The 23,461-nt window shown below is 38.6% G+C and overlaps 1 protein-coding gene across 3 annotated transcripts; it reads left to right on the top strand.

Annotated features, from left to right (window-relative positions):
* Positions 1 to 6,979: 6,979 nt before the first annotated feature.
* Positions 6,980 to 21,573, top strand: LOC121313462 (poly(U)-binding-splicing factor PUF60-like). Of its 3 annotated transcripts, XM_041246025.1 has the most exons (11): positions 6,980 to 7,067; positions 8,612 to 8,707; positions 10,848 to 10,937; positions 12,292 to 12,342; positions 14,691 to 14,852; positions 15,260 to 15,352; positions 15,551 to 15,764; positions 16,752 to 16,942; positions 17,225 to 17,381; positions 20,422 to 20,654; positions 20,978 to 21,573. In XM_041246025.1, the coding sequence occupies exons 1-11, from the start codon at positions 7,047 to 7,049 to the stop codon at positions 21,275 to 21,277; spliced, it is 1,608 nt and encodes a 535-aa protein (XP_041101959.1). In that variant the 5' UTR covers positions 6,980 to 7,046; the 3' UTR covers positions 21,278 to 21,573. The 3 variants fall into 3 exon arrangements, with proteins under 3 accessions (XP_041101959.1, XP_041101960.1, XP_041101961.1); XM_041246026.1 differs by lacking the exon at positions 12,292 to 12,342; XM_041246027.1 differs by lacking the exons at positions 6,980 to 7,067; positions 8,612 to 8,707 and adding an exon at positions 11,725 to 11,811 and having other exon boundaries at positions 10,860 to 10,937.
* Positions 21,574 to 23,461: the final 1,888 nt, after the last annotated feature.

Below are 23,461 nucleotides of genomic sequence, written 5' to 3'. Positions count from 1 at the left end.
AACAAAATAATTCCATACGTCTTACCTGCTGTGTGTTCTCTCTCTCTCTCTCTCTCTCTCTCTCTCTCTCTCTCTCACCAGTTGTAGTTAAAAGTACATACCCCAATGGAAATCTGTAATTTCTAGAGACATTTCTCAAAGAAAGATTTTTCCTAAAATTCTGTAGCAAAAGTTTAACTTGTGGATTATGAAAAATAGCTACAAGAAATAATGTCTACAATTATTTTTTTCAGCAATTTATTTGCATACTCTTTGATGCTATAATAGTATTGTCTATCAATATGATAATGCAGAAAAGTGTAGAAAGTGCTGGATTGTGTTGAACATTCTTAGAATATAAAAGGGTTAGGGATAGGATGGTAGCTGTCATTACCAGTAAGTCAATATGGGAAAAGTAGAGAGCTATTTCAAGGCCTTAGGCAGAAAATTATTGTCTTAAAACTGGAGGAGGCTACAAGAACATTTCTAAGCATTTGAGTATCCCAATTTCAACTGTTGTATCTGTTATAAGAAGTACAAGACTCATGGTACTGTCACAATGCTCCCTCGGTCTGGAAGAAAGAAGGTTCTTTCACCAAGAACAAGTAGAAGAATTGTGAGGAAGGTTAATAACAATCTGAGATTGACTGCCAAAGACATTCAAAGTGAATTGGATGCAAGTGGCCTGGGGTTTCCATTTCAATCACAGGTCGAGTATTGTATGGTGAAGGTCTCAATGGTTGCAGGCTAAGGAAAAAGCTACAAAGACAGTCGTTTTAAGGTTTGCAAAACGGCATTTGAATGATGGATATGCGTTCTGGACAAGTTTTTTTTTATTACTGTATTTTATTTTGCCCTGTTTGTTTTCTTGTCTTTCATCAACTATGTTAAGTGCTTTGGGATTGGGTTTTTGCGTTTTAAAGAATTGTCAAAAATCACTAAAGAATCATGCCAAATGCTCATTGACAAATATCCTAATCGTTTAAAAGAGGTTATTGTTGCTAAAGGTGTCTCAATTAGCTATTAATTTCATTTTCCTTGTTGGTATAAATACTTAGTATTTTTGGAGTTTTGTAAAAAAAAAAAAAATTGCTGAAATAAATAATTGTAGACATTTCTTAAGTTATTTTTACCTCGTCCTCAAAAGCAAAACTTTTGCAACAAAAGATTTTTCCTGTAATTTGTTTTCAGGAAATTTCTACAAATTAGAAATTTTGATTGGGGTATCTCTAAAGAGATTTTACATTTAGTTAAATACTTGACTAAATCTTAAATCTCTTAAGATACATTTAGCTAAACATTTAACTGGCCAGCTAAATCTGGAGTTTGTATGCAAATGAGCTCTGTCTGCTTTGTGCTTTACACAATTTTATTTGTTGCCGGTCAGTTCAGGTCTCCGTCCTACACTTCACTGTGCACTATACACTGGGGTGGCCAATGTTCTTCTATCATTACACCCTTGGGTACGTAATCCTATATTTTAATAGTCAGTTTATTTCAGACTGGCTATCTTCCTCAGCCGTGCTTGCATGGTTTTGGTTGCTCATTCCATCCACCGCCAGCGTCTCTGTATTCTCAATCACGCCCGAATGCACAGGCAAGCGCAGTACTTACGGGCCGATCAATCCCCCAAGGCCCGCCTCTCAGCCCCTCAGAGATAGAGAAAGCCCGCACACCCTCTTTCCAAGCTCTCTGTGTCATCGCCATGACTGACAGGCGGAGCTCCTGGGACTGCCGTCCCCATCCTGCGTGCGCCAGACAGTCAGCACAGACCCTGGCCCTGTTACAGAGTTACATTGCTGTACTGTGTTTATTGTACTCCCCAATAAAAAAAAAACAACCCAAAAAGTACCTGTCATTTTTCTTTGTTAACATCCTGACAACTTTTTACAAATAACTAATGTCTGTCTTCAAAGCTATTTTCAAAATGGCTGCTTTAGTTCACTGGGGTTTGAGATCTGACCTCTAAGAAGAGCGATTTAAAAAAAAAAATAAAAACATGACAAGTGCTCTGGCTTTTCTCTTTCCTTTCAATTCGAAAATAACCATCAACGTATGGGACATTGCCGTCAGGCAGTAGGGATTGGCTGAGCTTTATAGCAAAGCTGCCGTGTAAGCCCGCCCCCTGGGAGCTTACTATACGCAGCGCGCATAGACTCTCTTCCTCTTTTGTCTTCAGCATCGGTAACGGTAGGTACTAGAGCTCGTACTGATTGTACTCGCAAAGCTTAGGCTTGAGAAGCTGGTTTTGGCCCCTTCTCTGAGTTTATTTCAGTTACGTTTATTATTGGTTATTGGATTATATAATTGTTATCTATATCCTTCACGCTTTGCTTCGGCATCGCGTTTTTGTTTAACCTCGAGGTCTCAGTCTTCTCCTATTATTTATAATATTATTATAAATATTATTATTATATTGTGTGTTTTTGGGTTATATATTTCTATTTCAGATATATATTTTAGGACGCACGTCGTTGGCTTTTGCCACGCGCATATTGCAGCCTCGGTCTTGCCTGGCTAGACCGTGTGTGTGGAGTCTGCTTTGCAGCCCTCCAGAATCTTCCACTGCTGTGTGTTCCCCACTGCATGGTAGCTGTGCGGCTTGCCCTACAGTCCCTTCTACAGTACACCAAGCACTTGCTGCAACGTTCCAGAATAATCAAAAAAAAAAAAATCCCTTTTTCACCAAAAGACGACGACCACCAATCACAATTTCCTTAGCACCAAGGTAAGTATTACACCAAATAAGACACTGTACCAGCACCAGCGTCTCCGCTCTACGGGTCAGCTGACGCTTAGGCGTCTTGTGCTAGCGTCTCGACGCTCGGTACTGGCTCTGCGTGGTGTCATCGCTTCGGCGCTCGGTGTAGCGCCTCCGCGCTCGGGACTCGGCGCTCAGCGCTTCGACGACACACGCTCGATGCATCGGCGCTCAGTGTAGAGGTCGAGGTAGCCTCCCACCACTCGGACCAGGTCAAGTCCGAGCTGATGGACACTGATGACCCTATGTGGTCTGTGGTTGATAGAGCAACTCGCCACTTGGGTATTGATTGGCCCCAGACAGAGCTTCCCCGGCGATCTCTGTTTGAGTCGCCTTCAGCCCAGTCCCATCAGACCAGGATGCTCCCAGTATTCCCGGACTTTGTTAAAGAGGTACAGTCCACTTGGGGGGCTCCGGCCTCAGCTCCTGCGACGTCTCGCAAGGCTTCTGTTTTTACTATGCAAGGGGCCAGCGAGGCTGGCTTAGCGTCCTTTCCACCGGTAGACGCTGCGTTCGCCGCGTTGGTGAAAACAGAAGTACACCTTAAAAAAGGGTATTCTGCGGCCACGGAGGCAGTCAGACTGTCTAATGTAGCCAGTCTACTGACAGTCTACCAGGCGGCGCTAATCGGAGCCTACCTGAGTGCCCTTCTGCGGCCCTCAGAAGCGAGCTAGGCTCGGTCAGCCAGCTGTTGGTAAAGTTGGTCCAGCTCAACGCGCGGGCTCAGGGCAGGAGCATTGCTTTGATGGTGGTGGCCAGAAGACAGCTCTGGCTCTCGCAGGCGAGAGTGCAGGAGCCTGACAAGGCCCCCTTGCTAGACGCTCCAATCACTCCCAGACACATGTTTGGTCCGGCAGTGGAGGAGATGCTACAACGCTCCCTCAAGGCACGGGAGGCGTCGCAGCAAATGGCCAAGATATGGCCAGGCAAGCAGTTCCAGCTGAAGCGGCCCCAGGAACAGCCTTGGCGCAAGGCACCGCCACAGCAGCAAGCGCAACCAAGGGGTAGTAAGACCTCCCCCGCAGGTTTATAAGTGCGGCTTGGGTTTACAAAACCGCAGCAAGTAGAATGGCGCCCTAGAGGAGGTGGCAGGTCACGTCCTCGTGGCTCTGGCCAGGCCCCTCGTGAGCGTGCACAGCCAAAGCAGCCCTGAGACACCCAGGCAGCTATTAGCCCACCCCTATACTGTTCCACAGCTCCAGTTCTGGCAACAGTGCGCCAACGACATCTGGGTGCATAAGACCATTTCCACCTGGTACACCCTTCAGTTCCGGTTAAAGCCTATCATTCTGTACCACATTATGGATGTGGGCAACAATCCTTACACGATTAGTACATTAGAGCAGCCATTTTTAAAAAAAGCTTTGAAACAGACTTTAAGTGTAAAAAGTTGTCAGGGTGTTAACAATGAGAAGGAAAATGACAGGTGTGTTATTTAAGCAGTTACAGCAACATGTGGGGACATGTAAAGCTATAGTCTCAGAACCCCACTACTTACTCTTTAAGGGTTAAGCCTAAAGCTTTAGAAAATATTTTGACTTTTTTTTTTTTTTTTTGATGACTGTAGATACCGACTGAGCATTTTTAAGAAAAGCTGTAGTGTCATCTGCAGATTGTCTTATAAAAATGTTTTTCTTTTAAAATACATCCATACCTTCTACATCAGGTGAGTCTTAAAATTGATAATAGTTCTGGAGCAACAAGAAATAAGAGGGGAAATTGGACAACCTTGCCTTACACCTCTGAAATGTTAAATTGAGAAGTTCCAAGAACCAAGGCAATTGAACTATTAATATTGTTATACATGAGAGTAATTTCCTTTAAATAAGATTATGTTCTGTGGTGTCAAAGGCCTTGAAAAGGTCTAAAAACAGAATTTACTCATTATCTTTAATTATCTCATTGTAAACCAACATATCTTAAAACCATACCTGTCAGCTTCTGAAAATACAAAATCGGGTCGGGAGGGGAGGTACAATTTGTGATGCCTTTTTAACTGTTTCCCCTGTAGAGGGAGGAAGGGGGTGCAGATCGTGTGAGCTTGCCTCGCGTACTGTCTGCCACAGGGCTCCCCTGGGTCCCAAACAATGATAGATACACACAGGGATTGCAGTATTCACACACCGGTCATGACTTTTGCAGATGTTAAACGTTTGCTGACATAAGGGGGTTTAGCAGTAGAGTTTTTGAGCAAAATACGAGAGAAAATCTATCCCAGGTGATGTCCGGGAGATGGGTCCAGAATACAGGAGTGTTGACAGGTCTGCTTAAAACCAGACTGTGATTCAGCAGTGATTCCTGATATACCTGTAACATAATAAAGTTATTGGATGCCAGTTATCCAAGTCTAAAGCATTCCTGTCTGGCTTTGGTATTAAGTTATCAGTCTTGCTTCATTGTGTAAGACAAGATGTTTTTTGCAATACATTATTTAAATGCCTTAAACAAAGGTTCCCTTAATTCATTCCAGAAGTGTTTATAAAATGCTGATGCTAGCATATCTGGGTAAGATGATTTATCATTTGGTAAGTGGTTTAAAGTTTTGTCAAATTCCTTTAACTCATACAAAGTTGGGGACCTCTGCCATGCACATCTGCTTTTATATTTGAGGATGCTTATGGGAAATTGCTCTCTATGTTCCATGGCACAAAGGGAGTTCCACAACAAATCTTCAAAGAGTTCTTTGCAAATAAGAAGCTTGTTCTGTTCAGTGGTGAACGTTTCTCCAGGGCTAATGATCTTTTGGAAATATTTGAGCAGCTTGGTTCAAAAGTTAAAATTGGCGAGGCTGCTGGTGTTGTGGATGGCGTAACAGCTTTAGGTACTCCTTCATATAGTGTTTTGAGTTTAACTGAATCCTTATCTATGGAGAACAAATTAGGCCATGAACTGGTAAACAAAAAATACAGGGCCTATAATAGATTTGTAATGGATGGCAAGCTTTTTACCAATGCAAGCTATGCATCTCACTTTAAGAGAAATGACTCATTTCTGTTGATTGAGAAAGAAATATACAAAGAAGTAGCAAAATTTGCCCTTGTCAAGACTGACTGTAGCTGCTCTGTTGAGGATTTGTGCAAATGTGCTAAAACGCCATTCCTTATAGTAAAACAACTGATAGCTTGTAGAAGCAGCTTCTCACACTATGATAGTAACTTAAAATATGATCTGTGTTCTTTTGTGAAGTCAATTAAATTTAATGGAGAACATGTTGCTGTGGGCCTTCCTGCTTCTGTTGAAAAGGGTTTTATGTTAAAAAGTTGGGGTCGCTTATTGTTCATGCCCATGCCTCTGTTTGAACTGACTAGAAATTTGTCAGAAACAAATGTTTACCATTTTGTTTTAAATTGTTGTTTACCATGATAAATCATGGATTACCATGGTAAACCATGGTACGTTTTTTTCAGAAGGGCAATTTCAGAATCAGTGATATTTTTATACGACTCGTTAATTTGGGGAATAAAGATTTTTTTATGGTATTAAAAAAAGAAATCTGAATGGACTGGTGAGAATTTAGAAGAGTATAGCCTCATAAAAGTAAAAAAAAAAAATGGGTTACTTGATTATTAATATTAAGAAACATAAATGATTTTTTGTTTTGTCTTTGTATTTCTATGTTGAAAAAATACATGAATTCTCCTTCCCCTCCTCTCCCTTGAACGAATATACCGAACACAGATACCAACTATCCATAATACTAGAAATCTGCTGTTACACAACCTGTATGGTTTACCTCAAGACATAGAGAACGCAAGAAAAAATCCCGCGAGATCTCGAGATGTCCCGTTTGTTGCTCTCTTTACCGTATAATCATGCAAATAGGCGTATATTATTATTATTATTATTATTATTATTATTATTATTATTATTATTATTATTATTATTATTATTATTATTATTGTTGTTGTTGTTGTTGGTGTTATTTATTTATTTATTAGCAGACGCCCTTACCCAGAGCGAATTACAGCTGTGTACAAAAAATACATATCAACAATTACAGTTCAAGAGCAAGATACAAAATACAATGACTTTAGTCCTATACTTGTGGGAGTTTATAAACATCTCGGCTTTCGCGCCTTGCATTTACATTTATTTTCAAATATGGGGGCGCTTCCTCTGGGACAGACAGAAAAAACAAACAAAAAAAAACAAAATCAAAAACAAAAAACAAAAACAGGAATAACTATGTACCAAGCAAATGCGCCTGTCTGTGGAATTATGCGGTAGCGGCGGAGTCTCTCGCGAGAACAGCCTCTGCTTCTGCTCTCTGTTCGGCGCTTGCTTGGTTATTTGGAGTGTGTGCTTCATGGCGGTATCAGTGAATGTGGTAAATAAAAGAAAACATTTGTTTTCATGTTTTTAAAGGGTCACCGTATGGGTTTATGGAATAAAGAACAAGCCTACGTGTTTACTGGGCCTTAAGAAAGCGAGTAGGCAAGAGATTAAGGCTTAAAAAAATAAGAAATGTACCCGGCCTTCGCTAGTGTGAGTATGTAGTGCCATGGAGAAAACTAGCGGGATCGGTTGGTTTGGTGTTGCTTTGTGTTGAGCACGGAGTTTTTGTTTTTTTGTTTGTTTTTTTAATTCTGTGTGGGAAATTTAGGTCGTTCAGGACATCCGCGTAGTTCAGCTTTGTTGTTTGGTACAGTACATACACGTTACAACATGTTTGTTATTTTAACCCCGTTTGTATGTTTATTTGTTCCAGCTGCTGCCGAGAAGGGTAGTTTAATTTTGATACTTTACAGTAAAACCAGACACTGCTGCTGAGTGAAACGTTCACATTAACTCATACAGTTACAGCTGGAAAGGGGGGAAGTGCGTTTGTTTTTTCTTTGCTCTGCGTCTTTTGTGCGAATCGTTTGAGTGCGATAGTTTAAATTTCCAAGGCAATCGGCAGAACTGACCGGAGTGTACTCTGTAAAAACTTCATAACCCTCATTTACATTTTCTTTAGATGTAGCCTAATTGTTAAATTAACAACCAAATGCATTTGTTTTAATGACATGTTTGTGTGCTATCACGTGTATCCACCACGTGTTGGTTTTTTGTGTTTGTTTTTAAGTGCCCAAAATAATATTACACAATTACTTGAATCTGGAATTGAAAATTTTCCAGGACACCGAGGCTTAAATCTCCTTAAGGATGTCGTTTGTCACACCGGCGTTTCATGTACCGACAGACTGGCTGTGTGTTAGGGTAGTGGTTTTCAAGCCTGGCCCGGAAATACCCTCCAGAAACAGCTTTATTTCTTTTTTTCTTTCAATAGATGACTAGGAAACAAAAAGTACCAGCATAAGTGCCTTTTCACCTGGATAGATATCCTCGAGCCACCTGCTCATTTTTTAAACCACAAAATTTTTGCCCTTTTTTATGTAACAGTTGCTCATTTTCTAAGCGTGATAAGACCAGACAGGGTGGGGTATTGGGGTTGGAAATACCAGATCTTGTACGGCATTGGGTCTCATTACTGCTGTTTACTTTTTGTTTTCTGTTGTCAGTCTTGGCAAAAGCAATTAACGACTTAATTCAGGATTAATTATTGTAGTCCACATCTTGCATTTCGAATCACTGGAGTCCATCAATAGTTCTGAAAGTTTTTTGACCTTTTCCACTCTGGAGAGTATGAGTTTGTGTCCTCTTTTAATCATGTACTTAGTTTTAGTGATTTAGTAGTCTGCCGGTGTCTGTTCCGTTTTATTTTCATCTTGTCTCAGTGTAACAGCTTTTTTTTTTTTTTTGGTGTCACGCAGTTCAGTGACCAAGCATCACACTTAATTCGATATTGCTCGGGGACATGTGAATGTACGACGTAACGGGAGTACGAGTGTACAGTTTTTCTCTGCTGTACTAATGTGCCTGTGCTTGCAGGGTGGTGAAGCTCTAATGATGAAGAATGGACAGAGCACAGTGCCAAAGCTTGGCCTCCCTCTGCTTACTCCGGAGCAGCAGGAGGCGCTACAGAAGGTAAACACCCTTTGCTACCACCATATAGTATGGGGGCGTGCCAATGTTACGGTTCATGTGTAAAACCGGTAAATGTATATTTGCCAGCACTTCGGTCAGTCAAAAATAGCTAAGGAGATGGTAGTAAACTATCCCTTTTACTAAGATCCATGTTCGCTGTCTGGCAAATTCGCAATACAAAATAGTGTTTTTACGCCAAAGTGATGTAGCACACTACGTATGATTCCCACTGAAATGCAAAACCTGCGTTCACTTAAGTTATGTTTTTTTTTCTAAATGAGTTAAACTTAATGGTAACGCATAGTAGAGGCATGAGTTTTGCTGAAGAGATGTAATTATTACCATACTGAATGTTTGTCCTATGGGAAATTTTGATTTAAAATACAATCGGGAAAGTTTTGTTTTTTAAATTTTTTTTTTTTTTACATAAAACAAGACAAGGGGGATAAAATTGTTAGAAATAAAACTCGAAATGTCTCATGTCTGTATATAGGGCAAACATTAATATATGATCTTTGCTAAATACATACATTAATAATATATTGCAAGATTATCAAATCCAAAACAAATCCTAAGGCAGGAGTTTAAAAAATTGTTTTATTATTCATTTTCCCAAGTACTTAACAGATCTTGTAGAATTTATTTATTTTTTTGAGCCATTAAGCTCCCTGACATTACTTTATTTCTGAATTCACTTCAAATGCTGTAGCATTGACTACCATCTCCTTAGTTATTTCATGCATTGACTGCTGAGTTGGTAAATCCACACATGTACCGGTTATTTTATAGATTGACCGATGAGCTGGTTAATCTGCACATACCTGTATATCGGTTAGTCCTATAGAGTTACTGATTTTACACATGAACAGTAACACCAACACAAGGGTTTGGGGGGAGGAGGGCCTGGCCCTTTCTTGTACCTAATGTACCCTAGAAAAATTATTAATCTTAATCTATGCAGCCATTTAGGATGCCCATGATCTGATGGGGGAGCACAATGACGGAGCTGTGGTGAGAGAGCGATTAATCCACCATGCAGAGGTGTCTAAATTGGGGGTCATCGGGTCAAGGGGCTCCGACATTAAGTCCCTTTTGAAATCACTAAATACTTGGATACCCTTGGTATGGCTCTGGTATTAAAATACAAGTAATTAATAAATTTGATAGTATTTTTATCATTTACTTGTGCAGGGTTCTCTACCTTGAAAAAGTACCATTGGTGGTGCCTGTCTCCACTTCCTGATGGTGTTAAAGATTTATGTTGCTAGCTCATGCAGATTTTATTTGCCAGCCAAGTAAGACACAGCCTGTGACTGTTTAGAACTCTTCATTGCTTTAAGCATCCCTATGAAGAGAGTTTATATGTAATGATATTCAGGCACCGCTACTTCGGGATAAGGAGTTAATATATTGGCTTCATTCTTGATAGTCAAAGGTATTCTAATATTCGCTAGGTAAAATTCAATTGTGGGCATAGTTAAAGAACCATTACCTTTTTGTGGCCATCGTTTTACAAAGCTGTCATCTGGCAAAGCGTCATTTATCACAGACCAGTAGTGACTTCATACCTGAGAATTATGCTCTTATCAGAGAAGTTCATTACACCTATGTTTGTCATGTTCCATTACCAGTTTTGTCCCGTTATAAAAAAAAAAAAAATACTTTGACTGCCACATTGTTTTGAACACAGACAATATCAATAATTTATATCACTTCCATGTTTTTTTTTTTTTTTTTTTTAGGGAAAAGACACTTGGCCCATATTAGGAGTTGGCAGTATTATGGAAATCCATAAGTTCACCTGAAAATATATTTTAGTACAGTAAAATTGACAAAGAATGGTCATGCTCATCAGTAAAAAGCTTTAGACCCAATATGGTTAATCTAAAGATGCATTTCACCAGTCTATTGCGTATGGTTGTTTTGAGTAAGATGTGTCTATTTATTAAAAAATAATTAGAAAATGTGTGTTTGACAGATTTCATGTTGAAAACATAAGGGTTTCTTGTCTTAAGGTGGCATTTTTGTTTGTTAATTTTTTGTAGTGTAGATGCTACATTTGGTGTTTACTTTGCTATAAGGTTGTAATTTTGTTTAAAATCTATACTGCTGAGATTAAGTGCATTCATTCTCTGTCTAGGCAAAGAAGTATGCAATGGAGCAGAGCATCAAGAGTGTGCTGGTGAAGCAGACCATTGCTCACCAGCAGCAGCAACTAACTAACCTCCAGGTGAGTTCACAAAGCCTGTCAACTGTTTTCTTTTTTTTCAATTTGTTCTTTAATGTCTCACTAATGTGTACACATTGGTAACTGTTTTGGAGGGGTGGAACCTAAAGGAATTATTTTTCTAAATACTGGTTTATCCAGTGTACATTCAGATATTTTGAACATACGTGCTTGTGTTTGGAAATTAGCCGGCAATGCCATATAATATCCCATGTAAGATGCAGACTTCATATTTTGTGTTCTGAAAATCTTGGGTAATCTTTTGGGTTTCAGCTTGATTGAGATGGTATAGTGTACTGTGACTTCCTACTAGGTTCCAGTGTTCTCCAAAACATTTCACTTTTGGGAAAAAAAGGTATATAGTTGCCAGTCCCAGAAAGCACGATTGTGGTTCTCAGCAGAGTTCTTTTCGAATTTGAGAACCTCTGAGCTTCAGTTTGATTATACAGCAGGTAAATACCATGGCTTGGAGGTTTAGCAGTTATATTACTTTTTTTCTCTGGAGAAATCCACATTTTTTTTTTTTCCCCCCATTAAACATTTATTTTTGCACAAGAAAGACAGATCCCAGATTTGTACCTGACTCTCTGTGGACCATGATTATCAAATGTGATTGGACGTGCTAAACAAAGAAGCATAAGGGGCATACTACTTAGATTTTTCTTGGGGCTTCTCTTTCAAAAAACATAATTGTTAATGTACTTTGTTTCATGTAGTTTTATGGGGTTCATCTCCTTTTGGAAATTTGAATCCATTCATCTACAGAGTGACTTGGTCTGTTTGTTTTTAGTCACAAATGGAACTGCCTGTCAACTATGGACTAGCTGTGATGCAACTTACTAGAATATGAAAAGAACATTAGAAATGTAAAAGCCAGGTATGTTTTTATTAACTTGCATCAGTATATCCAGCCTTGTCCTGACCAGGACCTCAAAAGTACCTTGCACACTAGCCAGAGACCCCACTACCTGCAGAAAATAATTTTTCAATTTTGTTTTTTCTTTTAACACCAGAAGTATTTGTATGCATTTATAATTGAATGGATAAGATTTTATCCACCTATTTTAAACTGTTACACAGGCTTGCTTTTATTTTCAGCTGGACAAGAACGTTGAATGTTTGTGTTATGCATTGTACATGTATACCCAGATTGCTAATGTTTTCTTTTAAGATTGTTGAGGGTTCTTGGAGTAGTTACAAACTGGGGAGGGTAGGGGGCTCTGCAGTGCCAGTAGGATGCATTGGCTCTGGGAATGGGAATTGGTTTGACGTTCTGTGATACTTAAAAGAAGAAAACAAAAATCTAACCTTTTCAGCTCCTGGAGACTGAATTCTTTACTTCTTTACTGTCTTTCAGATGGCAGCAGTGACAATGGGCTTTGGAGATCCTCTCTCACCTTTACAATCGGTCAATAGAAATATTAAACTTTTTTTCTGTGCGCACTCCTGTTAAAGGGACTATTGCCCTCTTTAATTGGCTGATGTGGGCCACCCCAAACTATTTACTTGGATAAAACATATTTTAAAGTAGATGTGGCATGGTTTTCATTGTAATTTCAAGAATGCAGATATATATGTACACACAAATAGCCAAGTTGATAGGATATAACTATTTATCTAATTGTGAGGTAAGGTCATTCTTTAGCATTGTTTGAGACTAGACTCTGGCAATTTGTGGGACAACGTCTGTTGATCCCTATGTAGCACTTGTACTTCTCCAATTGAAAATAATAATTTATTGAGAATACAGGGGATTATGGAGGTTTTTTTTTTCTGTATGTCACTTATTTTCAGAACTGATTTTCAAGTTGTGATATAACTGTATGTTGAGTATCTGTGGATATGTGGCAGCACCTGTTCAATTTTCTGTAGCAAGTTTTTGAAAGTATCAGTTTGTCAAATGTTACATTTTTGGATGGAGTGGATACAAGTCATCATGGTCTACTTTTTATTGCTTATACTGATGTTTTTTTTGACAAGTATGGTGGGGAAGTATATTAGTGGCATGCTATTTTGGATTGAGGATATGTGGATTGCAATGTTTAACTTTCCCCCTTAGATACTGCTGCTGTAGTAAGAGCCCTCACCATCCCCTCTACAGAATCAAACTGGTATTTGCAACTGAGTAACAGGAGTGAGACATCACACCAGGCTTTTTTCATGGGTGTAAAAATGTCTAATGCCTAATCAGGGTTGTGCAGAATATTTTAATTGTATTTATTTTAAGATTTAAAGAATGCAAAGAAACTGCATTACCAATATGTGTTACTGTTTTGAAATCCCATTAGGACAAAAACTTGAATTAAGTGGAGAATTCTTCTGTTGAGAAGCAGGCAGTGCGAACCCTATTGTTGGAAAAACAAGTTTTAACACCTTTGGCACTTAGCCACAGAATTAAGCTATTTGTTTGGTATTTTGTACATCCCTATGTGTAACATTGTGTTGAATTGTAATCATTTTTGGTTGTAATTTTGGCAGTGTAAATATCTTTGGACAAGGAGGAAACAGTTAAACATATAAAAACTGAATGGCTTAGCCATTCTTGGCTTGCATGAGGCAGATCATAGTCTAAAAAATCTACCAAAAGTAGGAAATAGCCCAAACAACCAAAAGATGTGTGCCAGAACAAAATCCAGCTGATGGATTACATTTGTTATTGTAATGGTTTGCAATTTTCAATACAAAACATGCTGCTGGTTAGAATTATTGCTGCACCTTGAAATACCATGTCTGCTTTACAAATATGTGGTGTTCAGTGTTATACTTATCTCCAAATATTGGCTATGAACTAAAGAGGACCAGCAGTCACTTTAAATACAAACCACTGAACCAAAGCATTTAGTCATGGAGTGGGATCCTTATTTTGACACTGCAGTTATTTTACTGTAATCTGGTAGACAGTGAAGTCATGAGATCCCTTTTATTTGCTATGTTATTTTAAAAACCGCCCACCCCTCCCCCTGTAAATACCATTGGTATATATTTGAAATGAAAACACCTATTCAGTTTACCTAGAACTATTATAATTCTATTCAAGGTTTAACCACCCTTGCCCTATCGTTAATTAAAAAATAAACATCTGTAAATTGTTCTGCTAGAAAAATACTTGTTTTAAGTTTGCTGTTTTCTGCAAATGACGACTGTATGTCTGTTTCAGGAGTAAGATGATCAGAGTGTTTACACCAAAAAACATACTCCAGTTATACCAAGATAAAAGTAAATTTGCATGTAAAATTTATAAAATGGTGAAACCGACCATAGTGAATATGCTAATGTTGGTTTCACTATTTTTTATTATTTCTCCCCAGACAAGTTTGCTCCATCGGTACTCAAGTCTTTCCACTTGGTTGTAGCTAATTGTAAACTGGATGTCTGTGACTACCACTTACTTTTCCATTTTTGATCTCATCATTGAGAAATGCTCAACCCTGTAAATGGGTAGGAACATAAAATGGGACCAACAAAACAAAGCCAACTTTTTCAGTGGGTGGCTTTACCTGTGACCCATGTTATCCAATTCTGTAAAACCACATTCCTATAAAAATGCAGATTTTATATTTAAAATTGATTTTTATTTAGAATTTCATTCTGGTTGTTTATGAAATCAGTAATCTTATTGTAAACAGCCCATGAGTGGATAATGTGGTGGCCACCCTAGTCAATGTTGTTGAATCTTACCTGCACGTCTATTTTTTGTGAAAATGTGATATTCTTAATCTGCACAGTAAACATCAGTGTGCGATTTCCTTGTTACAGATGGCAGCCCAGCGGCAGCGTGCGCTAGCCATCATGTGTCGAGTTTACGTGGGCTCAATTTACTATGAGTTGGGGGAGGACACTGTCCGACAAGCTTTTGCTCATTTTGGACCCATCAAAAGCATAGATATGTCCTGGGACTCGGTCACTATGAAACACAAGGTGAGAGCTCTTTTTTTTATGAAGAATTGAATAGCTGTTTCTCAATTATTAAGGATTATTTCTGTCTTGGCAAAGTTGATTCAAGGGGACGTGCCAAGAGTAAAGCATTTTACCCTACAATACCATCTATGTAATGGGACACATTTGGCACTTGCTAGAATATGTATTGTCAGAAACCAGTCAAAGGTAAACCCAAGTCCTTTTATAACAACATCTACTCCATTGTGTGATGCTGCTTCCTCCCAATACAGCAGTGATTTAAAATTCCATGATTTGATTAAATGTGTGTGTGTGTGTGAATATGTATGTATATGTATGGAGAGAGAATAAAATTAATATTCTTCCTCGACTCATGCAGGAATGAATGTTTTAAATAAATGACTGAATTTCCAGTTTGTTTGTTGCAGGGATTTGCCTTTGTCGAGTATGAAGTCCCAGAGGCAGCACAGCTTGCCCTGGAACAGATGAACTCGGTCATGCTGGGAGGAAGAAACATCAAGGTGAGGAATTGTTTGATCACATCTTCAGTGGTTTAGTACTGAAGCTTAGCAGCAGTGTCTCAACAGGTGGCAGTAGTCCTTTCTCACCCTTATTGATGACGGACGTCAGTAAGTAGTGACCTACAAGTCACACTGCTGTTCAGGTGCATTTAAATTATATTTTTAGAAGTCTACAGATATTGGTTTATTTTGTTGTAGGTGGGCAGGCCAAGTAATATTGGACAGGCTCAGCCCATCATTGACCAGCTAGCAGAAGAGGCAAGGTCCTTTAACCGGATCTACGTTGCATCCGTACATCCAGACCTGTCTGATGAGGACATCAAGAGTGTCTTTGAGGCTTTTGGGAAAATCAAATCCTGCATGCTAGTCAGAGACCCCACTACAGGCAAACACAAAGGTTATGGCTTTATTGGTAAGTGTCAGCATCCAACTCCAGCCAAAATACAATCATTGTTAGTGTTGTACTAAAAGTACATGTGTATATATTAGTGCTGGGACAAACACAGTATTTTCATGTTGGGATATTCACTCATTTTTAAATGTTTGTTTTCAAAGGATTATAAATGCCATTATATTGCTCAGAACGCAGGCAGTGATAGCATAGGAGCAGGGGGGCGTGGCTCCTGTATGTGTGCCTTTTAATTTTACAGCAAGACGTTACAATATGTAACACGTTAAAGTAGAAATATATCCCAGGAGTAAAGAATACGTTGTTTTGGCCTTACTTTACCCCAGTGAATTAACTACAAAACAAAGGATGCCAAATAGCAGTTCAAGTTAAGTGTTACTTTTATTCCCGAACTAAATAGTACATAAAGTTGAGACTGCATTTTATTTTTATTTTTTCATTCCTTGACATTGCTGTTTCTTCACAGTAAACCATGGTCATAGACATGTTTTCATACAGTAATAACGTGAGCTTTTTGTAGCTGAACAAGCAAATCGAAAACTGAAATTTAACTTAACACTTAAAATAAAACAACTGTGGAAATGGCATTGTGAAATGAAGGGGGGGTGGGGGAAAACTCATTTTATTACATTCCACATAACAAAGTAAAAAAAAAAAAAAAAAAAAACTACACATTTCCGGCAAGTTGGGCACTGTTTTAGCGAGGCATTTCAGAAGGACATGCTTGCCTTTTTTTTCCCATGAGATTCTGACACTCTCTAAAGCAGCACAGTGCTTTTTTGACCCAGATGGCCTTCCATAGAGAGAACTATGCATGTGTGTGCATAATCTGGTTTGTTTACTTTTTGCTGTCTACAACTTTTGAAGAGGCTCAAGCTGCTGTTTTGATCATTTTTTTTAATATATGTTAATCCTCACATTACAAACTGTTGCACAACTTCTGGTAATCATTTGGATATTTGTCCCAGCACTAGTGTATATATTTTGCAGAATATGAAAAGTCTCAGTCGTCTCAGGATGCTGTATCTTCCATGAACCGTTTTGATCTGGGAGGTCAGTTACTGTGCGTCGGTAAAGCGGTCACTCCAGCCAATGCACTTCTGGCCCCCATGACGCCTGGAGGCTTACCGCCTGCTGCAGCAGTGGCAGCGGCAGCAGCGACAGCCAAGATCACAGCGCAGGTAGGGAGCTTTATTGAAATGTTTCAATTTCTAAATCTTTGGCAATATTGTTTTTTTTTATACACACACACACACACAAAACAGTTTGTCACTCTCTTCAACAAATCTTTTTGTTTACCTCTTAGCCAACACTTGCCTGGGAAAGAACCCAAGTCTTTATGCATGAATGCAATTGTCTCAACATTTGTGCAGTCGTGTTTGGTTTATATTGAAATCGAGGCATTTAGAAGCTGGAAAATGAAACTTGTCCATTGCTCGTGTTGTTTTCTCTTTGTGCCTCAGGAAGCAGTAGCTGGAACCTCGGCACTGAATGCGCTCACGACTCCAACACTGACGCTGGGACAGACATTGGGACAAACATTTGGACAGTCATTGGGACAGCCGCTGGGGGCTCTACCCCAGGCAATGATGGCAGCACAAGCACTTGGCGTCTTCTCAGGTATGGCAAAGAAGCCACTAAACGGGTCAGCAAAGTCCAAAATGACATTAGTCAATTACCCCCGCAAGGTAAATGTATACTAATGGGGCAGAAGGGGGTTGTAGATGACTGATCTGGTGACTTAGTTGGGGGCGGGGGATTTCTTGTCATTTGAAACTGCTCTAAAAGAGAAATAAATAATTGCTTTTTAAGTGCAGACTATCATGAAAAACAAGGCAGTGTCCATAATAGCATTTCACATTTCCTTAAGAGACTTGCACTCTGTTAAGGAACTACATCTTCCACTCTTAAAGCCACTGTTTTTTTCCCATGTTCATTTTACTTCTTTATAAATGCCTATATTGTGAGCAGTGTTCCCTCTAAGGCTAAAATATGTGTATTTTCCACAGTAAGTGGTAACAACCTTTGCACTCAGCTTACTAACTTTCACAAGTTATATCCTAAACATCAACCTCAATTGAGACTCCAACATCTCAAGGTAAACATCATTTTGAGAACTACTTGCAAAGCATTAATATAAGCATTTTCATGTTTGTCTTGCAGCTGATTCTCTGATTTCCCAATGTAAAAATGCACGTCACATTAGTGCAGAGCTCGCTCGGTGACAGTGAATCTACTGGCATAGGGTGGGTGAAGCAGGTGCCTGACAATTCTGCCTCTATGGAGAGGGCTGCTCGTGAACTTTGCAGTTTTGAACTCGTACAATTGAATTAATTGAATACTAAATCAAGTGAAGCACAATCTTCCTGCATTACTTAGAAGTACTCCGGTAAACAAATACAAATCACAATACTCACACTTAGATGGCTTTTGTGTTTATTTACCTTTTTAAAAAAACAACCATTTCAGAAATATCAGTTGTGTTTTGAAACTGGTAGAATTTAATCAGAATATTAGTCAAATACACAGTTAAGTGTATAGTAATAAAAAAGGCCTTTTTGCAAGTTGAGTTTCTTCATCACGTGACTTCACTTGCATATCTCTCCTGGAACTCAGCATGGCATCTGCACTAACGAAGACAAACAAATGCAATGTTTCAGTAAGACAGCTAAAAAAAAATTTAAAGTTGGATTTAGCTATATGAGAATGGTGGGATACTATTCTTAGTGCTGTTGTAATTCGCTTGATCAAGTCAGTACTGTTAAAGTTCATAATGCCAGCTGTAAACACATAGCGAATAAAGCAACAATGGCAAAGCACTGCATTCTAGTTTGCTGAAAAATCTAGACCTATGATACTGTGCTCAAGGTGGGGGATATTGATTGCTTTACTGTGTAAGGGATGTAGTCACTACACACTTGTTTCACAAAGACATTCCGTCTGGAAACGCACATTGTTAAATCTTACAAATAAGTCAGAATTAGCAAAGAAACAATTGGGAGGATTCATTATGCGTATAAAAGGGGCGCTGTTTAAATTACAATCAGCTAATACATAGCAGTGAACCTGTTTTAGAGCAGTGAGTCAGTCAACATGTTTATATCCATGTAATATTTTATCTTGGTAATTATAATGCCAGTGAAACGCTAAACTTAATTTGTGGAGTACTGTAAATAGGATTACTCTCACGTGACATTGCTGGACTGTTACTAAACTTCCTTTTTTTTATTGTAATGCCAGCAACAAGCTAAACAGATCTTTTCAAAACACCTTTATTTGTAGACTGAACTACAGTGTTAGTAGAAGATGGTAAATATGAATCTCACAGTTGTGCTGGACATTTGTTTTCAGAACTGTTGATATAGAGTAATCCGTCACATATCCGCCCTAATCGTTTATCTGCCATGCTCAATCTCATCAGCAACATTACTTTATTATTGAACTGAGAAAATAAGTTCAGAGGTTGTAGGTCCTACCAAAGTTTTCATACACTGTTGTATGTGCTCAGTGTGCTGCCATTGCTGTTAGTGTCACGTGAGGTGTTCAGTGTGTTATGTAAATAAATCCTGTTCACCTGCAGGGCGTATCAACTTCAGCCTCTGTCCTTCTCTCCTACCTATCACTCGGCAGCGAACGCACGCACCCACACGGCAGATGGCTACTCTGTTATAAGCATTAATACCCTGTATCTTTCTAAACAGTGGATTTAGGGGAGCTCTTGAATAAAACCAGAATCTCAAAACAATAATTGTCTGAATATATATGGTAATTGTTGCAGCTGTGCATAATGGTATTTAAAACATGATTTAATTGATCTGCCCATAGTCTGGTCACACCACTTTCGGATATGTGAAAGTTACTGTAATTCTTAGGTTTTCCTGCTTATTTTTACTGCCGGTAATGAGCCAAGTGATGTCTGTAAACATTGACAGGTTTGAAGTGTGGTAATATTTATTAATTTATTTATTTTAACAAGCAACATTATTTTCAAATGCCATATTTAATTAATACGTTGATAAAGTGGGGGAAAAAATGAATTGACAATTTTTTGAAAAATGGAACTTGGTATTCCGAAGAATAGGGCTACTAATTTTTCACCAAAGATGGTTACAATTGAAGGTAGGGCAGACGCCAGTGTTTTATAAAGTAGTATAAAGCGATTTTATGCAGGCCACTAGTTAATGCAGTCTATTTCTGATAACTGACAGGGCTGCATTTGATATACTCTGATAGGCTTCATAAAGGTAAATGTACACTTCATAAAACTGCTATTTACTGTGTGTATATAGTCAGAGGATGAATCGGAGGCAGATCCACAATAAATGTCTTGTTTAAATTTTAAAGTAAACTGTAAAATTGTTGTGATACTTGTGTTGGAATATTGTTTCAAAATTGTATAATGCAACTAAAATACATTTAAAGGGTTAATGTGTGGCCGAAGGTTTCTCACTGGTAATTTACCCTTTCTCAGTCAAAACGTCAAGTTTCTCAGTATCTAAAAAGCTTAGAGGGAACGCTGATTGTGAGGATTGGCACTGCAGGACTTTATTTTACTGGAATGGCATGAACTGTGAATGTTCTCATAGCTGGCATTACCAGTGGACGTTAATGGTGAGCGTAGATTTACAAGATCGCTAAAACAAATTGATTTGTCTCACAGGTGTGAATCAAATGCAGCCACTCCTTCCAGTGATACCACAGGTTGGGTTAGTGAACCCGGTCCTGTCCACCCCTCCAGCACTAGCGGCCGCCGCAAAGGCCAAGAAGGAGAAAGAGGAAGAGGTGGGAGCGGATGGGGAGCGCACAGAGATGCTGAGTGAACAGGAGCACATGAGCATCTCGGGCAGTAGTGCCAGACACATGGTCATGCAGAAACTGATGAGAAAACAGGAGGTGTGTGCAATAATACATCACTGTACACAGCATAACCAGTTTCTCTGCCTGGTGCCTTTGCATTGTATAGTATGTAGTATTTCTGAAAAACTTTTTAAGCAAACTTTTCTCAATGCCTTCTGGTCAGTGTTTGTCAACGACTTTCTTTTAGTAACAAGTGTTGAATGTCGTTTATGTATTTAACGTGACAGTGCTGAGAATTTTTATCCTGCATTCATTCATCCACTGTACTGTTCCATATTAAGCCACCTGTTATAATTATAAATAATGGTTAGAACGTAACCTACAAAAATGATCCATCCTGTACGTGTGTTTCTGCGCAGTCAACTGTGATGGTGCTTCGGAACATGGTTGGTCCCGAGGACATTGATGATGATCTTGAGGGCGAGGTGACAGAGGAGTGTGGGAAGTTCGGAGCAGTGAACCGTGTGATCATCTACCAGGAGAAGCAGGGGGAGGAGGAGGATGCTGAGGTGATCGTCAAGATATTTGTGGAGTTTTCAACGGCAACCGAGATGGACAAAGGCATCGAGGCGCTGAATGGGCGCTGGTTTGGAGGCAGGAAAGTCATTGCTGAGGTGTACGACGAGGAGCGCTTCAACAACAGCGACCTGTCCGCTTAAATATTTGCTCTCTTTTTATTAAATATTGTTGAGGGGAGGGGGTGGGTGTAAAGAAACTATTTTGTTTATTTTGACCATTCCATATTGTGAAGGAGTGGATATTCATGAGATGTTTCCTTTTTGTTTTTTTTCTGAAGTGCAGAGTAAATAATTCCATTACCAACTGGATATTAGTACTTGTGTTCCTCTTAATTTATGCTTTATAAATAAATAGATATAACCAGGATAAATCATGTGGCAGCATATAACATCTTTAAATCTCAGATCAGTCCCAGAATAAAACTTTTGTTTTGAAATATTCTCAGTGTTTGGGTAACAGAACTTGGTTGGAATGAATGTTACAATTTTATACTATAGGGAATAACTCCTAACATTAAGCTAAACACTGTCATGTTGCTGCAGGGTTCATGAAGTTGACTGTTTTTTAAAGTCCTTGAGAATCTGTGAGCCAGTGACACATTCCTGTTTTGTGGAGCTGAGGGTACAGAGGTCTGTGCACTGGGAAAATATTCAAGATAATATCAGTGGTGGTAATGTTTATGTCTGGTCCAGACAACAGCATCAGGTCAGAGCTCTGCTGGATTTCTGAAGCCAGACATCCAAGTGTTGTATATGCATTGTACGTGCACTGTCACTTCAAAACCACTGGGTGAAAGTTTTTATTTATTTATTTTCCCCCTTGTCAAATATGTATTTAACTCTTCTGTCTTGGACTTTCAGTGAGCATTTGTTTACTCAGCTGACAGATGGCACTTTAAAATCTTAAATGCAGTATTAAGTTTATAGATCGTTTTAAAGGATTTTGATTTAAAGTTTGCACTAGTTGTGCAAGGTTAAATATTACAATGTGCATTTTCCTATACAACAAATTAAATTGAATGGTGTCAAGTAGACGTTTGCATATATTGACATTGGATCATCAATGTCTCGTGATTAACAGAATTATAAGCATATTACATAGGCATGAAAATGATTTTATGTATATTATACTAGTGTATACACAAACACAAGAACAGTATAAGCATATTAGAAATATGTACTTATATGGTACTTTTTTTTTTTTTTAAACAGCAAAATTTCAGCATCCAGTTGAGAGAACCTTGTTTAGCCCTATAGTTCTTTAGGCAACATTTTCCAATGGGTTTTACTGTTAACCCTAATTTCTTTTGGAAGCCCATTCCAAAGTATAGTATTGGTAGCCTGCAAAGGGTGCCCTTCCAAGGTTGACTAGCTCGTTTTAGCAGTAACCACAGGGTTGCACAACTATGATTTTGAATAGATGTTTCTATTTTCTAACGATAGCAAAGGAGGCAGAGGTCACTGTTGCACACCCATAGCAAGTCATTTCTAAAATGACCTCACTTCAGTGTCAGCTTTTAGGATAATGGGATGATAAACAATTAAATGTTCCAAAAATGTAAATAGTATGAAGTAAATCGCTTGAAAATAATTAAGTCAATAATTCCATAAATATTACCTGTTCCACACCAATGCAACTGTCATCTGTTGATTGGACATTAAAAGCAACTTGGTCCCAAAATAATTTTCTGAAACACGACTAACATAAGAAAGATTACATCCGAGAAGAGACCATTCGGTTGTTAGTAGCTTATTGATCCCAGAATCTGATCAAGCAGTTTCTTGAAGGATCCCAGGGTTTTGACTTTAACAATAATACTGGGTAGTTGGTTCAAGACTCCCACAATTCTCTGTAAAAAAAAAAAAAAAAAAAAAAAAAAAAAAAAAAAAAGTGCCTCCTATTTTCTGTTCTGAATGCCCCTTTATCTAATCTCCATTTTTGACCCCTGGACCCGGGAAAAAGCCCCCTGGATCGACATTGTCAATACATTTTAGAATTTTAAATGCTTGAATCAGATTGCCGCATAGTCTTCTTTTTTAAGACTGAATAATTACAATTTTTTAGCCTGCCTGCACATGACATGCCTTTTAGACCAGGAATAATTCTGGTTGCTGTTCTTTGCACTCCTGGTCTTACTAATGCATTGTAAAGTTTTAACATTACTTCCCTTTATTTAAATTCAGCACTTTATCTGAACATTTTGTTGGCCTTTTTTTTTTTTTTTTAATAGCTTCCTCACATTGTCTAGATGACATTCCTGAGTCAATATAAACTCCTAGATCTTCAATTTGTGTCGTCCATATGGTGTTTATAATGGACATTTA

This window comes from Polyodon spathula, chromosome 3 (genome assembly GCF_017654505.1).
Source record: "Polyodon spathula isolate WHYD16114869_AA chromosome 3, ASM1765450v1, whole genome shotgun sequence".
NCBI lineage: Eukaryota > Metazoa > Chordata > Actinopteri > Acipenseriformes > Polyodontidae > Polyodon > Polyodon spathula.
This window is presented reverse-complemented; position numbering and strand designations above follow the sequence as displayed.